Source organism: Bufo bufo, chromosome 3 (genome assembly GCF_905171765.1).
Source record: "Bufo bufo chromosome 3, aBufBuf1.1, whole genome shotgun sequence".
Taxonomy (NCBI): Eukaryota; Metazoa; Chordata; class Amphibia; order Anura; family Bufonidae; genus Bufo; species Bufo bufo.
Genome location: NC_053391.1, coordinates 289,678,168 through 289,697,580, shown reverse-complemented (window position 1 = coordinate 289,697,580; position 19,413 = coordinate 289,678,168). Strand labels below are relative to the sequence as shown.

The 19,413-nt window shown below is 42.6% G+C and overlaps 1 protein-coding gene across 1 annotated transcript in view; it reads left to right on the top strand.

Moving 5' to 3' along the window:
- Positions 1 to 19,413, top strand: part of ITPR3 (inositol 1,4,5-trisphosphate receptor type 3) — a 605,308-nt gene that overhangs the window by 119,116 nt on the left and 466,779 nt on the right. The window contains 2 exon segments of the mRNA XM_040424182.1: positions 1,146 to 1,244; positions 8,086 to 8,169. Coding sequence (XP_040280116.1) covers positions 1,146 to 1,244; positions 8,086 to 8,169 — 183 coding nt within the window.

The window sequence follows — 19,413 nt, the reverse complement described above, 5'->3', positions numbered from 1 at the left end:
TCATAGGTCATGTGACCTTCAGTGAAATCTGAGAAACGAGCCACTGCAGAAAGTGAATTGTAAACCACTTACATTTGGTTAGTTAGAAACATAGAAAGAACATACAAACAAAAAATAACTTGGACAACCCCTTTAAATCGTGTTTTTATGTTAAACAATTTTTTTAAAAAATTTTTGGTGATTTTTTTATTTATTTTTTCCATGCCACTATCTGTATAAAAAGAATACAATCCTGCAGTTTTCACACTGGCCACTAGGCCTGAAATATGTTAAAGGGACACCCTGGAAAAGATAATGATGACTTATCCTCAGGATAGGTCATCATTATCACATCAGAGGCAGTCCAAGTCCCGGCACCCCCACGTATCAGCTGTTTCAGGGAGCCGCTGTGCTCACTGAAGCTCTAGTTAGCGATGCAAGCTCCCGACAGCTTTCCAAGGAGAGCGCCGTACTTTTTGTAGTGGCAGTGCTTAATTTTGCAGCTGAGCCCATGACTTGACTTGAATGGTGCTGAGCTGCAACTAGGCCATGTGACCAATGTAAAGTGATGTAACTGACCTAGGAAAAGGGTGCAGTGCTTAAGGCCTCTTCTAACAGCTGATTGGCAGGGGTCACAGGTGACTCGCCCCTGCAGATCTGATACTGGTGACCTATTCTGAGGAAAAGTCATAAATCAATTTTCCTGGATAACCCCTTTAAGAATTCTTGTCCTTTGGGTTCAGCTACATGGGCTATAGACACAATACACACAATGGACCCCCTTGACTTATATGCAAGAGTTTTCTAGGCATGCTCTGTGACCTGTCCAGAGATCAGGAGGGGGCATATAATCTGTGATACTATCTATTGTGAATGGTGGATCTTGTTTTATCTATATAGAGATGTTCATTGTTATTCTGCTTGGAAAAATAGCTGAAAATAGCTACTTAAAAGTTTGTATAGAACAGGAAATTATGACCTATTATTAGCCCTAGTGGCCAGTGTGAAAATTGCAGGATTGTATACATTTTTGTATAATACAGGTAGTGACACAACATTTTCTGATGGCACATTCCTTTTAAGTAGATCTTTTTACAAATAGCAGTAATATGGTATTCCGTGTAAAACAATACTGAATGTGAAATGAACATGCATCTCTCTTATAGGTGGTTGTTGGTGATAAAGTAAATCTTAACCCTGTGAATGCTGGGCAACCTCTACATGCTAGTAACTATGAACTAAGTGACAATCCAGGATGCAAGGAGGTGAGAACAATAGATAGATGGGCCCTTGTGCTATTTAGGCATGCAAATGTATTTTACAATGTCATAACTTGAAAGATACAGTTGTTTCCTGTGCATTACAGTTTGGTGAATGACTATAAAGTACATGCTTTTGTCCAGTAAGTTCAAGCTGACTATGCTTTTTATTGACTTTCCAGATTTGATTTGCAGGTGTGTCTGAGTGACTAAGGCTACTTTCACACTCGCGTTTGGTGCGGAACCATCATGGATCTGCACAAACGCATCCGTTCAGATAATACAACCGCATGCATCCGTTTGTATTATTTTTAACATAGCCAAAACGCAGTGAGGAAGCCAGTAGCCGCCAAGCGTCCTTCCCTTACTGCCCCTACGCCGAATACTGAACGGCGCGAGATTTAAACTGCAGACGGGAGGAAAGCAGCGCTGCCCTGGCCCTGTCAATCAAGAAAAGAAGGGCGTGAAAAGAGGTGGGCAAACAGAGCCTCTAGGAGCAGATGCAACACCCCTCCCCCCCTGCTCCTAGAGGCTAATTAGCATATTATAAAAGTTTGTTTTTCTCAATAAAGGCTTTAGGCAGTGAGATGGTACTAATATAGTTATGTTCAGCTGACATTAGCACATCGCTAAGGTCAGTCAGCTTAATACCCATTTTTCAGGTGACAGAAACACTTTAAGACATGTAAAGGACGTAAATCCATGAGACACATTCATTCCTAAGCTGAATGTGTCAAAGGTCATGCTGTTTTGCTAAGATACCGATTTATGGACTACATTGCTGTGACTATGACTGGGCCTAAAAAAGGCCTGAATGTCCAGGCAATTTCTCATGATTTTATGCACGTTGTGGTTTAGTGACCCTAACTTTTTTATTTTTTGCAATGTTTTTTACTTGACGCTTAGGACTTTTTATTAGCATGGGTTTTTTTTTTAGATTTTTTTTCTTTTTTAGGTTTAATTTGGGAAAAACTCCTAATTCTTATTAAAAAGTAATTTTTTTCAAACGATGGCGTTTTATTTTTTTAAATATTAAGACAAACCAAAATTAATTATTGCACTTGGTTCCCTATTTTGTGCTGATCATTTTGATACAGGGCAACTATGGGGACGGTTTCCGTTAGCGACGGCATTTTTTAAAAATATTGTATTTGTATTTTTTAATTATTATTTTTTTACTTATATTTTAATTTATTTTTGACACATAATATGTCCCCCAAGAGGTCATTATAAGACCTTTAGAGGACCCAGAATTTTTTTTTATACTTGCTATATTTCCACTGTAACTGGGGCATCCACAGGAGCCCCAGTTATAGAGAAAAACAGCCCCCTGTGGAGGCATTACACACAAGCAGAGCTGATAAGGGTCTCCTAAGACCCTGCAGCTCTGCTCTTGCTCCTAGACACCCTGCAGTCACGTGATCAGCAGGTCCAATAGAGGAAGCGGCTCGGCCACTTCCTACTTTCGCTACCTGTGCTTGTGCACTGCCGCTACCATAGAAGGCAAGAGTGGTAATAAACCGCTCCTGTCTTTTCCTCAGGGTCCCTGCTGTATTTAACAGCCGGGATCTGACCGGCTCCTGCTAGGTTGCAGGAGCTTACAGCGCTGCTATTAAAGGGCTGCCTAACCGTTTATATACGTGCTATCTGCACAGAGTATGTGAGGTTGGCTGTTTGTACAACGGTTAGGTGAGATGAATTGCATTACTCTTGTATTCCCAGACTCTTCTGTCTTTCTGAGATTTGAAATTCCATTTTGATATCTAGACTGTAATGTATGTGATATTGTGGTCATGGCTGTAAAGGTGTTTTGGTACAGGTAGATATATCCTTTCTTTTTTTATTGTTTGGTGAAGAGAGTTCATTCCTGTTGTAAGCTTTTGACCAGTTTCACCGACCTAGAGAACCCTAGTAGGATGTTTGATGCATACAATCAAATAGACCACATTTGGTGTTGCGCGGTGAAGGTACCTGAGATTTTGTAGTTCTTATGTGTATTGGGTATCAGTACTTTGTTGGAGAGGACAGTGAGCTTCTGGCTATGATGTTTTCTGAGGTCTGTCTATAGCACAGAAGTCAGGAAATATGGATTTCAAAGGCTAATCACTTTGTAGCATTGGATGTTGTCTCCGAACAACCGTCCTTAGAATCTCCAGATTTGGTTGTAGGTGACTACTAGAGGTACCCAATGTTTTTCTTGTTTTGTATTGTAAGAGCTCTGATAGCTCTGGCGATTTGGTTTAGCATGGTAATTGGATGGTATCCCCGACTTCCAAGGTGTTCCTCCCTGTCTAAACAAGTATGCCTCATCACCACCTACAGTTAGCTGAAAAATAATCCCTTTCTAAGTCAGAGAATACTAAACAGATTTACACACATGGACATACCGTATTTTTTGCCCCATAAGATGCAGTCCTCCCCCCTATGAGGTGAATACTAATGAGCGCTTCCATTATAGAAGCGCTCATTAGTACCAGAGTACCGGGAAGCGGTGAAGGCTCTGTACTCACCGATTCCTGGTCCTCGCCTGTCGGCTGTGTAGGCTGCGCACAGCGTGAGGGCGCTCTGTGACCTCACACTGTGCGTGCCGGTTCACAGCAAAGCCAACAGCAGGAGGAAGAAGAGTGCGGGCTGTGAGGAGCGGCGGCGTCCAGGAGTAGGAGAGGTAAGTGTTTTTTTTACTTTATGTCATCTGAGGCAATGGGGGCTGATAAAAAGAGGCAATGGGGGCTGATAAAGAGGCAATGGGGGCTGATAAAAAGAGGCATGGGGCTGATATGAGACTGGGGCTAGTCAAAAGAGGCATGAGGGCTGATATGAGGCTGGGGACTGATCAATTGAGGCATAGGGGCTAATATGAGACCGAGGGCTGATCATATAAGGCATGGGGGCCTGATTGGAGACTGGGGGTCTGATCTGAGGTCTGAATGGGGTCTTATTTATATTGGGGCTCATATCTGAGGTCTGATTGGGGGTCATTCACTTTTGGGTGTGAGCTGAGGTCTGATTGTGGGTCTGATCTGAGGTCTTATTGGGGTCTTATTAACATTGGGGATCTGATTGGACCTGTAATCTGAGGTCTGATTAACATTGGGGGTCTGATTGCCGGTCTGACCTGAGGTCTAATGAAAAATATTTTTTCTTATTGTCCTTCTCTAAAACCTAGTGGGGTCTTATGGGCCTGTGCGTATATAGAGAGAAAAATATAGAGAGAAAAATATGGTAATTGTTGACACCCATCCGTTAAAGAAAGAAAACCGATAATGGTCACTGGAATAACTTGAAACTGACAAAAGTAATAAAATAAAAATTACTGAAAATCAACTAATGAAAATCAGACATTGCTTTTGAATTGTGGTTCAACAGAAAAATTTATAAAACAAACTATTGAAACTGGCCTGGACAAAAATGATGATACCCTTAACTTAATGTTTTGTTGCACAAGGGAAACATTGCGATCAAACAATTTCTGTAACTCTCAGTGAGACTTCTGCACCTATCCACAGTTCATTCGGCTCAGTCCTCGTGAGCAAACTGGTTTAAAGGGTGCTTTGGGTCATTATCCTGTTGGAGGACCCATGACCTGCAATTGAGACCAAGCTTTATGACACTGGGCTGCACATTTTGCTCCAGAATTTCTTGATAATCTTGAGATTTCATTGTACCCGGTGTAGCGTTATACTTCCCTACCTTGTGAGATTTCCCTACCCTCGTCACTTCCGGTCGCACCGGACATGACGTGAGGAGGTGTGCCACGCCGCGCAGGGGCACAACGACGGGTTAGGGAAAAATTACGTACGGGCCAGTGCTTTTTCTCTACCCTAAACGCTGGTGAGGCTCCCAGCGCATGCGCAGTGTCGGCCGGTGTCCAGCTGAGAACATTCATCCGTTCACTGCGCCTCCGCACTGGCCCATAATTTTTCCCTACCCTAACCGCCGGCGAGGCTCCCGGTGCATGCGTACTCTGTTGTGAAATTTCCCTAACCCGTCGTTGTGCGCCTGCGCGGCACACCTCCTCATGTCATGTCCGGTGCGACCGGAAGTGACGAGGGTAGAGAAATCTCACGAGGTAGGGAAATATAACTTTACGCCGGCACAGATTCAAGACACCCAGTGGCAGATGCAGCAAAGCAGCCCAAAATACAACTGAGCCTCCTCCATCTTTCACAGTATGTACTTTGGGGGTCATTTATTAAGACCGGCATTTTCCTGCCGTGAGTGGGGAAAAGTCACAGATTGCGGTGCATATATCTGATAATAAATGACCCCCCTATGGTCTTTACTGTGAATATAGAGCTGCTGCGACTTGCCAAAAAGCTCTAGTTTTGTTTAAAGAAAATTCTCCTAGAAGCTTTGTGGGTGGTCATTATGCATTTTACCAAATTCCAATCTTGCTTTTTTATAATTTGCTTTTAACAGTGGTTTCATCCTCTGTCGTCTTCCATTAAAGGGGTTGTCGCACGAAAACTATTCTACAATTTTCAAACCAGCACCTGGATCTGAATACTTTTGTAATTGCATGTAATTTTTTTCTTATTTCTTTGACCTGCTCACTGAGATGGTCACACATGCTCAGTTTCATCCTTCAACTGCCTCCTGAGCTGTGATAGGGAGAGCTGAGACACGCCCCTGAGCTGCAGCAGAAAAGACACTCTTCCTGAGCTGTCAGCTTGATATAAATCTAGTAGAGCAATGAATGTGGAGATCTCTGGATCCATGTGAGGTACAGGGCTGGTTCTAGCTGTGTTAGAAAGAGGTTGTCATGTACTATATGATGTCTGTTTTCCATTTTTTCCATTAGTCATGGGATAACCTCTTTAAGTCCACTTTGGCTAAGAAAGCAACTGATGGTGTGATCTGACACAGATGTACCTTGACCTTGAAGTTCCCCTCTAATCTCTTTGCAAGGTGTTCTGGGCTCTTTGGATACCAGTCGTATTATCCGTCTCTTCAATTTGTCATAAATTTTCCTCTCATGGCCACATCCAGGGAGGTTGCCTACAGTCCCTTAGCGCTTAAACTTCTGATAAGTAACAGGAACATCACGCTGTTTGGAGATGGTATTGTAGCCTTTAACATGTTTGTCTATAATTTTCTTTCTAATCTCCTGAGACAACTCTCTCCTTAGCTTTCTTTGGTCCATGTTTAGTGTGGTAAACACCATGATACCAAATAGCACAGTGACTGTGTTTCATTCTTTAAATAGACAGACTGACGGATTACAAGTTTGAAGATACCTTTGATGCTAATTATAGGACACACCTTAGTTTAACATGTCCCTGTCGTCAAATATTTTTAATTTGTTTATAGTGGTGCCATCATTTTTGTCCAGGCCAGTTTTATTTGTTTGTTTTTTTTAAATTTTCAATTCAACCACAATTCAAAAGCAATGTCTGATCTTCATTAATGAATTCTCGTAAATTTTTATTTATTATTACTTTTGTCAGTTTCAAGTTATTCCAACGACTATTGTGGGGTTTTCTTTCTTTAATGGAAGGGTACCAACTATTTTGTGCACATGTGTAGCTGCTGTTGGATAAAATAAGGTGTTCTACAGTGACAAGTGATGTGGTAGCTTCTTATAGCTCTTCTTTGCATGTTTTTTTTTACAAAAATGTATTCCAGTTTATTGGACTTGACCCTTTGATAATTTGCACAATACATATCAAAATATGGGCCAGATTAGACACCAAACAGTAAAACTGCAGGTGCTGGAAAAGTAATATTACCACCTATAAGAAATATCTAAAGCACACTGGGACCACCAATATACAAATTGTTTAAAAAAAAGTCATCTTTTTTTTTATTTAAAATTGAGATAAAACACATAAATAAATTGGTATTGACAAACACACACCACAGGAGTATGCCACAAAAGAGTCCAAGAATGCAGAAGCAAGCAAGAAGTACAATCTATTGGAGAAATGGTTATACCATGAAAACCGTTTGCCAATTGGCACCCCTATCAAATTACAAAAACATGTTAGCAGTTTAAAACATGAAATACAGCCTCAAAATTGCACCTCCAAAACACGCCAACACGTGTTTCGCGTCAGCTTCCTCGGGGAATAATAGATAATTTGATTGCTTGCACAAAATGCTGCAGTACCTCTGTAGTATTTCTTAGACTCTCAGCTGCCATGGCAATACAGTGGCACCCTGTGATTGTACTGCAGGAGTGCCGATGTGTTGACGAAGGGAGCCCCCTTCTTCTAACAACTGCTGTGGTAATTATAAAAACAGCCTGGATCAAAGTTATCGCCGATTCTGGTTGTTGCACAGCTAATACACTCCTGCAAATAGCACAAGAAAAGCTCCTATACCTGTGCCTTACAAATTTACAATAACCACTCATGCACACGACTATGTATTTTACGGTCCGCAAAACACGGATCCGCAAAAAATACGGATGACATCCGTGTGCATTCCGTATTTTGCGGAATGGAACAGCAGGCCCATAATAGAACAGTACTATCCTTGTCCATAATGCAGACAATAATAGGACATGTTCTATTTTTTTGCGCAACAGACATACGGACATACGGAAACGGAATGCACACGGAGTAACTTCTGTTTTTTTTTGCATACCCATTGAAATGAATGGTAACGCATATGGTCCGCAAAAAAAACAGGAACGGACACAGAAATAAAATACGTTTGTGTGCCTGAGCCCTAACAGTTATGTGTGGGAAGAACATAATGTACATTGCATTGCACCAAGTGGTTAATTTGGGCAAGAGGTTTTCATGTCACATCTACATAAAGTATTTAATACAGAACATGATGCCATTTAAGCTGTTAGACTGTAGTAATGCATTAGTATTTGACTGGAATTTCTCTGCTTAAGGTAAACTCCCTAAATTCTAACACCAGCTGGAAGATCAATCTGTTCATGCAATACAAAGACTACATGGAGGATGTCCTGAAAGGGGTAAGAACAGAAATATGAAATCCATGATTTATTTCTTTCATGTTTCCAGAACAAGCAAGACAGCTATTTTTTTCTAATAATCATCCTTATTGCTTTGATACCAAATAGAGGGACACTTAAATGTCACGACCATGGTTGTGACTCCTGGACCGCAGGCTGTTGCCTGCGGTCTGGTTTGGTTGTTCAATCACAGGTGAGGGCCGCTAGTATGTTGCCTCACTTGTGGTTGCCGCTGGCAACATAAGGTTTGTGGCAGTAGAGCAGCTGGAGCTGGTTGCTAGGCTGCTCGCTGTCATAGCAGGCGGTTGTCTCAGGCAACTTGTGTTATATGTGTGCACTTTCCCTTTTTGGTGTGCACAGGGTTTATTTGTGTGTTCGCTTCCCCTTTAAGTGGCTGTCTTCCCTGACCTGGTGTAGGAAGGGTTAACTCCCTTCTTTGTGTGAACACTGGGTGTTACTGTGTGTGGGTGTGGCTACATGGGCTATAAAGCCTCAGTTAAAATCAGAAGTCTGAGGGGTACTCCAGCCTTGTTTGTAAGCTGGAGTTATCCTCCTGGTCTTTTACCATCTGCCAGTGAGGGCCACCCTTGTGGTCATAAATGTTTTTATGTGATGTTAAGTTGATGTTGTTTTCCCTTCATGTTTAATGCAGCTATGGATCTGGGTTCTCTGTGTGTGTATGTGTGTTTGCTGTGTCCATTTATGTATGGTGTGGACATCAGCTTGTGAGCACGGGATCCAGTCAGCAAGGCTGTGGCAGGTAGGTTTGAACTAGAGTAGTTCTCCTGCCATATCCATATGTCTGTTCATGTACCCCATCTCCTTGCAGCTTGGCCAGTGAGACTCCTGGTCCTCCGTATCCAGGAGGAACAGGTAGTCTTACCCGTCTCCTAGTTCAGGGGCTCCCTGAGGGCTAGTAGGGACCCCAAGGTTTCCGGAGTATGAGCCCTCCTACCATCAGGGTCAGCTCATACAGCTAGGAGTCAGGGTCAGAGTTAGGGATGTAATAGGAGGTGACCTGCTCCCCAATTCTGTCGTCCTGGTCGAGCAGCGACCACCATCTTCTGGCATCGCACGGCTGAAGGTTTTCCCCATCCTCAGCCGTGACATTAAAGGGGTTGTCTGCTTTTTATATTGATGACCTATCTTCAGAATAGATCATCATTATCAGATCAGCAGAGGTCTGACTGCCGCCACCCTCAGCTGTTTAAAGAGAAAGCCATCGACATTGCAGTGTAACTACAACTCCGCCATGCCCATTCACTTCAGTAGAATGGCTCTGCCCTATTCACTTGAAAAGACTACATTATGTAGTATCTGTGTAGTTTGATCATACAGTCATATGTTACTTTACTCCTCTTTTCGTGCACCTAAGGGCAGTATGGCAGAAGGAAGACAGTATGGCTATGGGATCAGACTACACATAGGAATTATTTGTATGCATGGAGATGTGCAATGGCAGGATATTTTTACTCATTATTAGGGATCGACCGATTATCGGTTTGACCGATATTATCGGCCGATATTCAGGATTTTGACCGTTATCGGTATCGGCATCTATTTTGCCGATATACCGATAACGTATTGGGAACACAGAACGCGCTGCTCTCAGCGCTCTCTGTGTTCCCTCCGCAGCACAGGGGAGAAGGAAGCAGTGTCTCCCTCCCCCTGTGCTGCTGCTGCCGCTGCCGCCAATGAGAGGAGAGAAGATAAGAGGAGGGGAGGGGCTCTGGCCACCGCTCCACCAATGAAGATAAGCCTTTCATTAATTCATATACAGGAGGCGGGAGCTGGCTGCAGAATCACATAGCCGGCTCCTGACCTCTATGAGCAATAGCTGCGATCTGCAGTAGTTAACCCCTCAGGTGCCGCGGATCACAGCTACCGCTCATAGAGGTCGGGAGCCGGCTATGTGATTCTGCAGCCAGCTCCCGCCTCCTGTATATGAATGATTGAGAGACTTATCTTCATTGGTGGCGCAGTGCGCCCCCCCCAAGCCCCCCAGTATTAATCATTGGTGGCGCAGTGCGCCCCCCACCCCCATCCCAATAGTAAAAACATTGGTGGCGCAGTGCGCCCCCCCCCCAAGCCCCCCAGTATTAATCATTGGTGGCGCAGTTTGCCCCCCACCCCCATCCTAATCCCAATAGTAAAAACATTGGTGGCGCAGTGCGCCCCCCCCCCCCAGTATTAATCATTGGTGGCAGTGGCCACAGGATCCCCTCTCCCCTGCTCCTCCGATCGGAGCCCCAGCAGTGTAATCCTGGGGCTCCGATCGGTTACCATGGCAGCCAGGACGCTATTGAAGCCCTGGCTGCCATGTTCAGCTCCATGCTGCTGTGTGCACAGAGCACAGAGCAGCAGGGACAGTGTGAGCTCCTATTCACCCTAATAGAGATCTATCAGGGTGAATGGGACAAGGGTTCTAGTCCCTAAGGGGGCTAAAAGTTAGTAAAAAAAAAAAAACAACAAAAAAAACCACAAAAATATTACGTATAAATGAAAAAGATTTACAAAAAAAAAATACACATTAACAATAAACATATTAATTTTCAGCAGATTTGTGTAGGAAATTTTTTTTTTCTCAGAAATGAAAATTCCCAGAATATCGGTATAAATTATTGGCTATCGACCTGAAAGTTCAGAAATTATCGGTATCGGCCCTAAAAAATCTATATCGGTCGATCCCTACTCATTATTTGTAAAACTTTTTCATTTTTTAAACATATTAGATTAATAGAAAATGGTTGCAAAAGTGCCCATAGTCTTTAGCATACATTATGATGTGGTAACATTTGTTTTAAAAGACAGCACGGTGGCTCAGTGGTTATCATTGATGCTTTGCAGTAATCGGTATGAACCCGACGAGGGACAACATCTGCATAGAGTTTGTATGTTCTTCCTGTGTTTGCAGGGTTTCTTCTAGGCACTACCTTCCAGATTTCATCCCACACTCCAAAAACTATACAACTTGCTTAATTGGCATCCAACAAAAACGTTGGGGTCGATTGCATATATGGCAGCCACTGATTTCCCAGGGAGTTGCCCCAGCAGCACAACTATCCTTGCACTTTGAGTCCCTGTGAGAAAAGCCCATTACAAATGTGTTATTTTAATTCTGTTTTTAATAACATATTTATTATGTAATTCAGTTTTCAGATATTTTATCTTTTAGGACATTGTCAATTCCTTATATCAGCTGACATAACAAAAGCTAGTTGCTTCACAGTGTTAAAGGCAGTGAGTGTGGAACCACTGTGCCTACCAACTAGTTTGGCTTTGGGATAGTCTTGAGGACATTATCTTGGCGGTCCCCTGGCTTTCACTTTTTAACCCCTATACGGGGATCTGGCCTTCACTGCAGTAGAGCCAGCAGGCCTCTCTACCTCTTGGAATAGTTCCGGTGTAGTTGGCTGCTCACTGACTGCAAAGCACCAGGGGATCATGCAACACACATAGTCAGGAAACAGCCAGAGGTCAGGGCACACAGAGTATGTGTGAATCTGAGAAACAGTTCAGACGTAAGTCAGGCAGCTCAGTTGGCAGAAATTCAGGATGCAGGGATCAGGCAGAAGTCGGTACACAGACAGACAAGCAGATTATAGCTCTTTTGAAGGGCCTAGCAAGCGAGTGAAACCAAAAGGAATCTATTGCTCATGCCAGGGGTGGAACAAAAAGCCCAGCGTATATTGGAGGTCTGATGAGCTCATTAGTGAAACAGCTGAACACCGAGCAAAAATGAGAATTACCTTTTGCAGTGCTGCAGGGAGAGGTTCAATGAATAGACACTAATACACACACAGAAAATGGCATTTTATTTTTTGGGGACATTAGAAGGCTTAGAAGTTTAGAAGCAAATCTTAAAAATTTTAAGAACATTTCCAAACCCCAATTTTTTCCAGGACTAGTTCAGTTATGAAGTCACTTTCTGGGGCTTACATTTTAGAAACCACCCATAAATCACCCCATTTTAGAAACTACACCCCCAAGCTATTCTAAACGGATTTTACAAACTTTGTTAACCCTTTAGGTGCCCCACGAGAATTAAATGAAAATGGGAATGAAATTTCAAAATTTCACTTTTTTTTTTTGCAGATTTTAAATTTTTATCTATTTTTCTGCAACACATCAACGGTTAACAGCAAAAAAAAAACCACTCAAAATCTATTACCCTGAATCTGGAGTTTTCAGAAGCACCCTATGTGTGCTCAAAAACGGATGTATAAGCGCACAGCATGCTTCAGAGTGGAAGGAGCACCATATGTCTTTGGGAGAGCGGATTTAGCTGGAATGGTAATTGGGAGCTATGTCGCATATGAAGGTGGCCCTACAGAGGAAACCCCCAAAAAGTGACCCCATTACGTAAACTACACCCCTCAAGGAATATTTCAAAGTGTGTAGTGAGCACTTTGACCCATCAGGCATATCACAGAATTAGGAAACGCTTGGCTGTGAAAATGAAAAATAAAGAATGTTTTCCTAAAAAAGTTGATTTACAGCCAAATTTTTCACTTTCACAAGGGGTAACAACAAGACAAAATGCACCCCACATTTTGTTCACCATTTCCACTGAAAACGCCAACACCCTATATGTGTATGGGTGCATGGCAGGGTTCAAAAGGGAAGTAGCGCCATAGGGCTTTTGGAGGACAGATTTTGCAGGATTGGCTTTTGGGAGCTATGTTGTATATGAAGACACCCTGAGGTACCCCTAGAATGGAAACCCCCAAAAAGTTACCCTATTCAGGAAACTACACCCCTCAAGGAATATTTCAAGATGTGTAGTGAGAACTTTGGCCTCAACAGTGATTCATGGAATTGTCTGTGAAAATGAAAATTTACAATTTTTTCCAGAAAAATAATTTATTTATTGACTTAATTTATGCACCTAATTTATTGCCCATTTTCTCCAGATTACAGCAATACCCCATGTGTGCTTGTATACTGCTATATGGGCATACCACAGGGGGTCAGAAGGAAAGGAGCACCAAATGGCTTCTGAAAGGCAGATTTCACCGGAATAATTGACAGGCGCCATCTTGCAATTGAACACACCCTGAGGTACCCCTAGAGTAGAAACCCCCAAAAAGTGACCCTATTCCGGGAACTAAACCCACAAGGAATATTTCAAGGTGTATAGTGAGCACTTTGACCCATCGGGTGTTTCACAGAATTAGGAAACGCTTGGCTGTGAAATGGAAAATTAAATTTTTTTCCAATAAAAGTTGCTTTACACCCACATTTTTCACTTTCACAAGGGGTAACAGGACAAAATGCACCCCAAATTTTGTTCCCCATTTCCCCTGAATACGCCAACACCACATATGTTCTCAAAAAATTATGCTAGGCTTCAGAGTGGAAGGAGCACCATATGGCAGTTAGGAGAGAGGATTTAACTGGAATGGTATTTGGGAGCTACAGTCAGGTCCATAAATATTGGGACGTCGACACAATTCTAACATTTTTGGCTCTATACACCACCACAATGGATTTGACATGAAACAAACAAGATGTGCTTAAACTGCAGACTGTCAGCTTTAATTTGAGGGCATTTACATCCAAATCAGGTGAACAGTGTAGGAATTACAACAGTTTGCATATGTGCCTCCCACTTGTTAAGGGACCAAAAGTAATGGGACAATTGGCTTCTCGGCTGTTCCATGGCCAGGTGTGTGTTATTCCCTCATTATCCCAATTACAATGAGCAGATAAAGGTCCAGAGTTAATTTCAAGTGTGCTATTTGCATTTGGAATCTGATGCTACCAACTCTCAAGATGAGATCCAAAGAGCTTTCACTATCAGTGAAGCAACCCATCATTAGACTGAAAAAACGAAACAAACCCATCAGAGAGATAGCAAAAACATTAGGTGTGGCCAAAACAACTGTTTGGAACATTCATAAAAAGAAGGAACGCACCGGTGAGCTCAGCAACACCAAAAGACCCGGAAGACCTCAGAAAACAACTGTGGTGGATGACCGAAGAATTCTTTCCCTGGTGAAGAAAACACCCTTCACAACAGTTGGCCAGATCAAGAACACTCTCCAAGAGGTAGGTGTATGTGTGTCAAAGTCAACAATCAAGAGAAGACTTCACCAGAGTGAATACAGAGGGTTCACCACAAGATGTAAACCATTGGTGAGCCTCTAAAACAGGAAGGCCAGATTAGAGTTTGCCAAACGACATCTAAAAAAGCCTTCACAGTTCTGGAATAACATCCTATGGACAGATGAGACCAAGATCAACTTGTACCAGAGTGATGGGAAGAGAAGAGTACAGAGAAGGAATGAAACTGCTCATGATCCTAAGCATACCACCTCATCAGTGAAGCATGGTGGTGGTAGTGTCATGGCGTTGGCATGTATGGCTGCCAATGGAACTGGTTCTCTTGTATTTATTGATGATGTGACTGCTGACGAAAGCAGCAGGATGAATTCTGAAGTGTTTCGTGCAATATTTTCTGCTGATATTCAGCCAAATGCTTCAGAACTCATTGGACGACACTTCACAGTGCAGATGGACAATGACCCAAAGCATACTGCAAAAGCAACCAAAGAGTTTTTTAAGGGAAAGAAGTGGAATGTTATGCAATGGCAAAGTCAATCACCGCACCTGAATCCGATTGAGCATGAATTTTACTTGCTGAAGACAAAACGGAAGGGAAAATGCCCCAAGAACAAGCAGGAACTGAAGACAGTTGCAGTAAAGGGCTGGCAGAGCATCACCAGGGATGAAACCCAGCGTCTGGTGATGTCTATGCATTCCAGACTTCAGGCTGTAATTGACTGCAAAGGATTTGCAACTAAGTATTAAAAAGTGAAAGTTTGATTTATGATTATTATTCTGTCCCATTACATTTGGTCCCTTAACAAGTGGGAGACACATATGCAAACTGTTGTAATTCCTATACCATTCAACTGATTTATATGTAAATACCCTAAAATTAAAGCTGACTGTCTGCAGGTAAAGCACATATTGTTTGTTCAATTTCAAATCCATTGTGGTGGTGTATAGATACAAAAATATTAGAATTGTGTTGATGTCCCAATATTTATGGACCTGACTGTATGTCGCATGTGAAGACACCCTGCGGTGGCCTTACAGTGGAAACCCCCAAAAAGTGACCCTATTCCGGAATGCACCCCACATTTTGTTCCCCATTCCCTTCCAATACACCAACACCCCATATGTGCTCAAATGATGTATGGGCGCATGGCAGGGCTCTAGAGTCAAACAGCTAACATGGATTTTGCTGACCTGAATTGGCAGACTTGGATTTTAGGTGCCATGTTGCATTAAATAAATTCCTGAGGTCCCCAGAAATAAAAAACCCAAATAAGTGACCATTTCAGAAAGAGCACCCCCGTACGAACATTTTAAGTGGTAGAAAGGGTACTTTTCAGCAAGCAGGTGTCTCTCAGAAGACAGAAATACTTGTGAAAGCATTTCAAACCACATATTTGTGTGTGTGTGTGGGGGGGGGGAATTAATAGCAGACCCCAATTTTTTTTTCCACAAGGGGTTAAAGGAGAAAATGCACCCCAGGTTGTGTTCCCCATTTTCTCCCCATTCAGGAAACACCCCATATGTGCTTGTAGCCTGCTGTATGGGCGCACAGCAGACAAACGGCAATATATGAAACTTGCTGACAGGCCTGAATTGGCAGATGTGGATTTTAGGTGCCATGTCGCATTAAATAAATTCCTGAGGTCCCCAGAAATGAAAAACCCCAAGACGTGACCCCATTTCGGAAAGAGCACCCCCGTACGAACATTTTAAGTGGTAGAAAGGGTACTTTTCAGCAAACGGGTGTCTCACAGAAGGCAAAAATACTAGAGATAGGATTTCAAAGCACACATTTGTAAAAATGAAAAATTAATAGCAGACCCCAATTTTTCACTTTCACAAGGGGTTAAAGGAGAAAATGCACCCAGTATATGTTCCCCATTTTCTCCCCTTTTTGCAAACACCCCATATGTGCTTGTAGTCTGCAGTATTTGCACACAGTAGGTCTTTAGAGGCAAAGTGCAAAAACAGTTTTTTGCAGGCCTGAATAAACAGATCACGGAATAAAATATATAAAATATCCTGGACGATATGTTAATGAATGTTGCTGATGTACATCTACATTTATACAGTATATGCATAAAGAATTATGGGAAGCTCACCAGAATAGAGCACGGCCTACTACCATCCCATAGCTAATCGTATATAACAAATAAGAAATGGCCAGCTCACAAGAAGTAAAATAAAACGTATTTATTCCTAACTTGTAAAATCACGCCTATAATTGACCAATCGTACATATGAATAGTCACGGTCCCTCCAATAAGCTGCGGAGCTCTCGCAGCTTATAATTTTATATTATGACTGCAATCCTTTATAATTTTCGTTGCAATTTCCTGTGTTGATATAATCCCAACTGTGAAATAAAAAATTCCATGGAGCTTGGGTAAGTGTCCAGTATATTTGCGCACAGACGTAGATGCGTCTGATATTTGTTAGTGGTAGATTGATATCACTTAGCCGTCTTACATGTGGTGTAGTGTACTGGATAGCTTTCCTTTCGCGTGGTGTATAGCGCTACGCGCTTCTTACCAGATGCTTGTGGTTATCTGCGGAGTGACACCTGTTCGTATTCAAGCTGTACATCGGCAGCTTCTCAGGTAATCTCCGGCACTGTGCGCCTGCGTAGTACTTGTTTCCGGACGCTCACGGCCCCATTAGTTGTTTTTCTCCGATAGTGAAACTGCGCGCATGTGTACTTTAAAGGATAACTGTCACATTTAGACCCTAATTTCAATTTTCATATATGTAGTTACTAATAACATGGTATTCCAGAATCAGTTACTATTAGACTGACTTACCCCATATTTAATAAGATTCAGCCTTTAGCAACCAGTCTACATAAAACTGCAATTTCACTGTTCAGTTAAGATGACCGCCACTGCCATCACCCTGAGGCTAATCCCGCCTGCCCTTACTAGCCAGTAACAATAGCCCCCCAAAAGTGTCAGTAACCAGAGCCCTCCCCCCTAAAGGGCGGCTCCTTCTCCTATGCTGTAGCGCTGGCCAATCGCAGCGCTCAGCTCTTAGCCATGCTATGAGCTGAGCGCTGCGATTGGCCAGCGCTACAGCATAGGAGAAGGAGACGCCGGCAGGCTCAAATGGGTGGAGCCTAACTATGACTTTACCGGAGGCTATCACCGGAGAACGGAGTGGCGCCCGGGGATAATAGTAAGTGCAGGGGGGTCCCTGGGCGCCGCTCTCCATGTATGTATATTCAGTTTACATACTTGATTCGGATGAAAGGTCCTCTTTAAACATTGCTATATTTGATTTACATTCTGTTATAAAATCCACAACATTCTTCACATATACATCAGTAATAAAAATTACACAATAGCGACACTGTGTATAATATTGTACAAGGATCGTGAAATCATTCATTAAGCCGCTACATATTAACACAGGAAATTGCAAGGAAAATTATAAAGGATTGCAGTCATAATTTGAAATTGTAAGCTGCGAGAGCTCCACAGCTTATTATAAAGGAGGGACCGTGACTATTGTAGGCACACTTATATTTTACATTTATATTACTTTTATATTGCTATATGTGTATAGTTATGTCATTATCTTTTAGTGTACTATTCATATGTACAATTGGTCAATTATAGGCGTGATTTTACAAGTTAGGAATAAATAAGTTTTATTTTACTTCTTGTGAGCTGGCCATTTCCTATTTGTTACATTTATACAGTCACAGAAAATAATGCACTATAATAATAGATGCAAGCATAACATATGGACTAAGCCCTCTCTCTATTGATAAAATCTGAGACACTTGGTCAATACATTTTGATCAAAACACATCTAAGACCACCTACCAAGCGACAAAGTGGTCTCAGTTCAGGCGGGTCCTACTCTAAACCTGCCTGAATAAACAGACATGGATTTTAGCTGCCATATCGCATTAAATAAATCTCCTGAGATACCCAGAAATGAAAAACCCCCAAGAACTGACCCGATTTCAGAAAGAGCACCCCCGTACGAACATTTTAAAGCACACATTTGTAGAAATGAAAAATTACTAGCAGACCCCAATTTATTAGTTTCACAAGGAGAAAGGAGAAAATGCACCCCAGTATATGTTCCCCATTTTCTCCCCTTTTTGAAAACATCCCATATATGCTCGTAGCCTGCTGTATTGGCGCACAGCAGGTCTCTAGAGGCAAAGTGCGAAAAACTGTTTTTTGCAGGTATGAATAAACAGACATGGATTTTAGCTGCCATGTCGCATTAAATAAATTTCCTGAGGTCCCCAGAAATGAAAAACCCCAACAAGTGACCCTTTTTGGAAAGTGTACCCCCGTACGAACATTTTAAGGGGTGGAAAGTGCACGCTTGTCTCAGAAAAAAATATGAAATAAATTAATACTCGATGGATGAGTGGTAGATTCTAAAACACTCCTGCATGCACAGGCTAGGTTTTTCAGGGCAGGTTTCACAGTGAACAGGAACACACCCTGCATCTTTTTTGGGTCCGTCCCTTCCTTGCTGTCTGGGGGACTTGACCTGGAAAATTTTGCCCTGGTACAACACGGGCACTGTAACTTCCTGAAGTACTGGGACCCTCCCCGGCCTAGGTTTGAAAAAATAGGGCCTTGATTACCACCTCTTGGAACTGAAGGAAAGTTCCTCTGTGGCCTGCAGCTTTTTGTACCACAAATTAGTTTTTCGTGTGGCACTGTAGGGCTTCATAAGTTGATCTACAAAATCCACCCCTCCCATGTGCTCGTTGTAGTCCAGGATACAAACTGGTTTGGGGGTAGTGGTTGTGGTACCACGTACAGGGGCAGGGGAGCTGGCATTAGTGTGAATGGTGGTCAGTACAAGGACATCCCTCTTGTCCTTGTACTTAAACACCAGCATGTTATCATAGAGGAGAGCCCTACTTTCACTCATTCTCAGTGGTTGCCCTACCAGGGATCTAGGGAGGCCACTCTGATTTTTGCGCACTGTGCCGCAAGCCACAGTACTTCTGGCAGTTTGGGACCTAAATAGGGGGCATGCTGGTATAATAGTTATCCACATAGAGGTGGTAACCCTTATCCAGCAGTGGGTGCAGTAAGTCCCACATAATCTTCCCACTAACTCCTAGGATGGGGGGCATTCTGGGTGTTCTATCTGGGAATCTCTTCCTTCATAAACGCAGAATTTGTGGGTGTACTCAGAGCTACT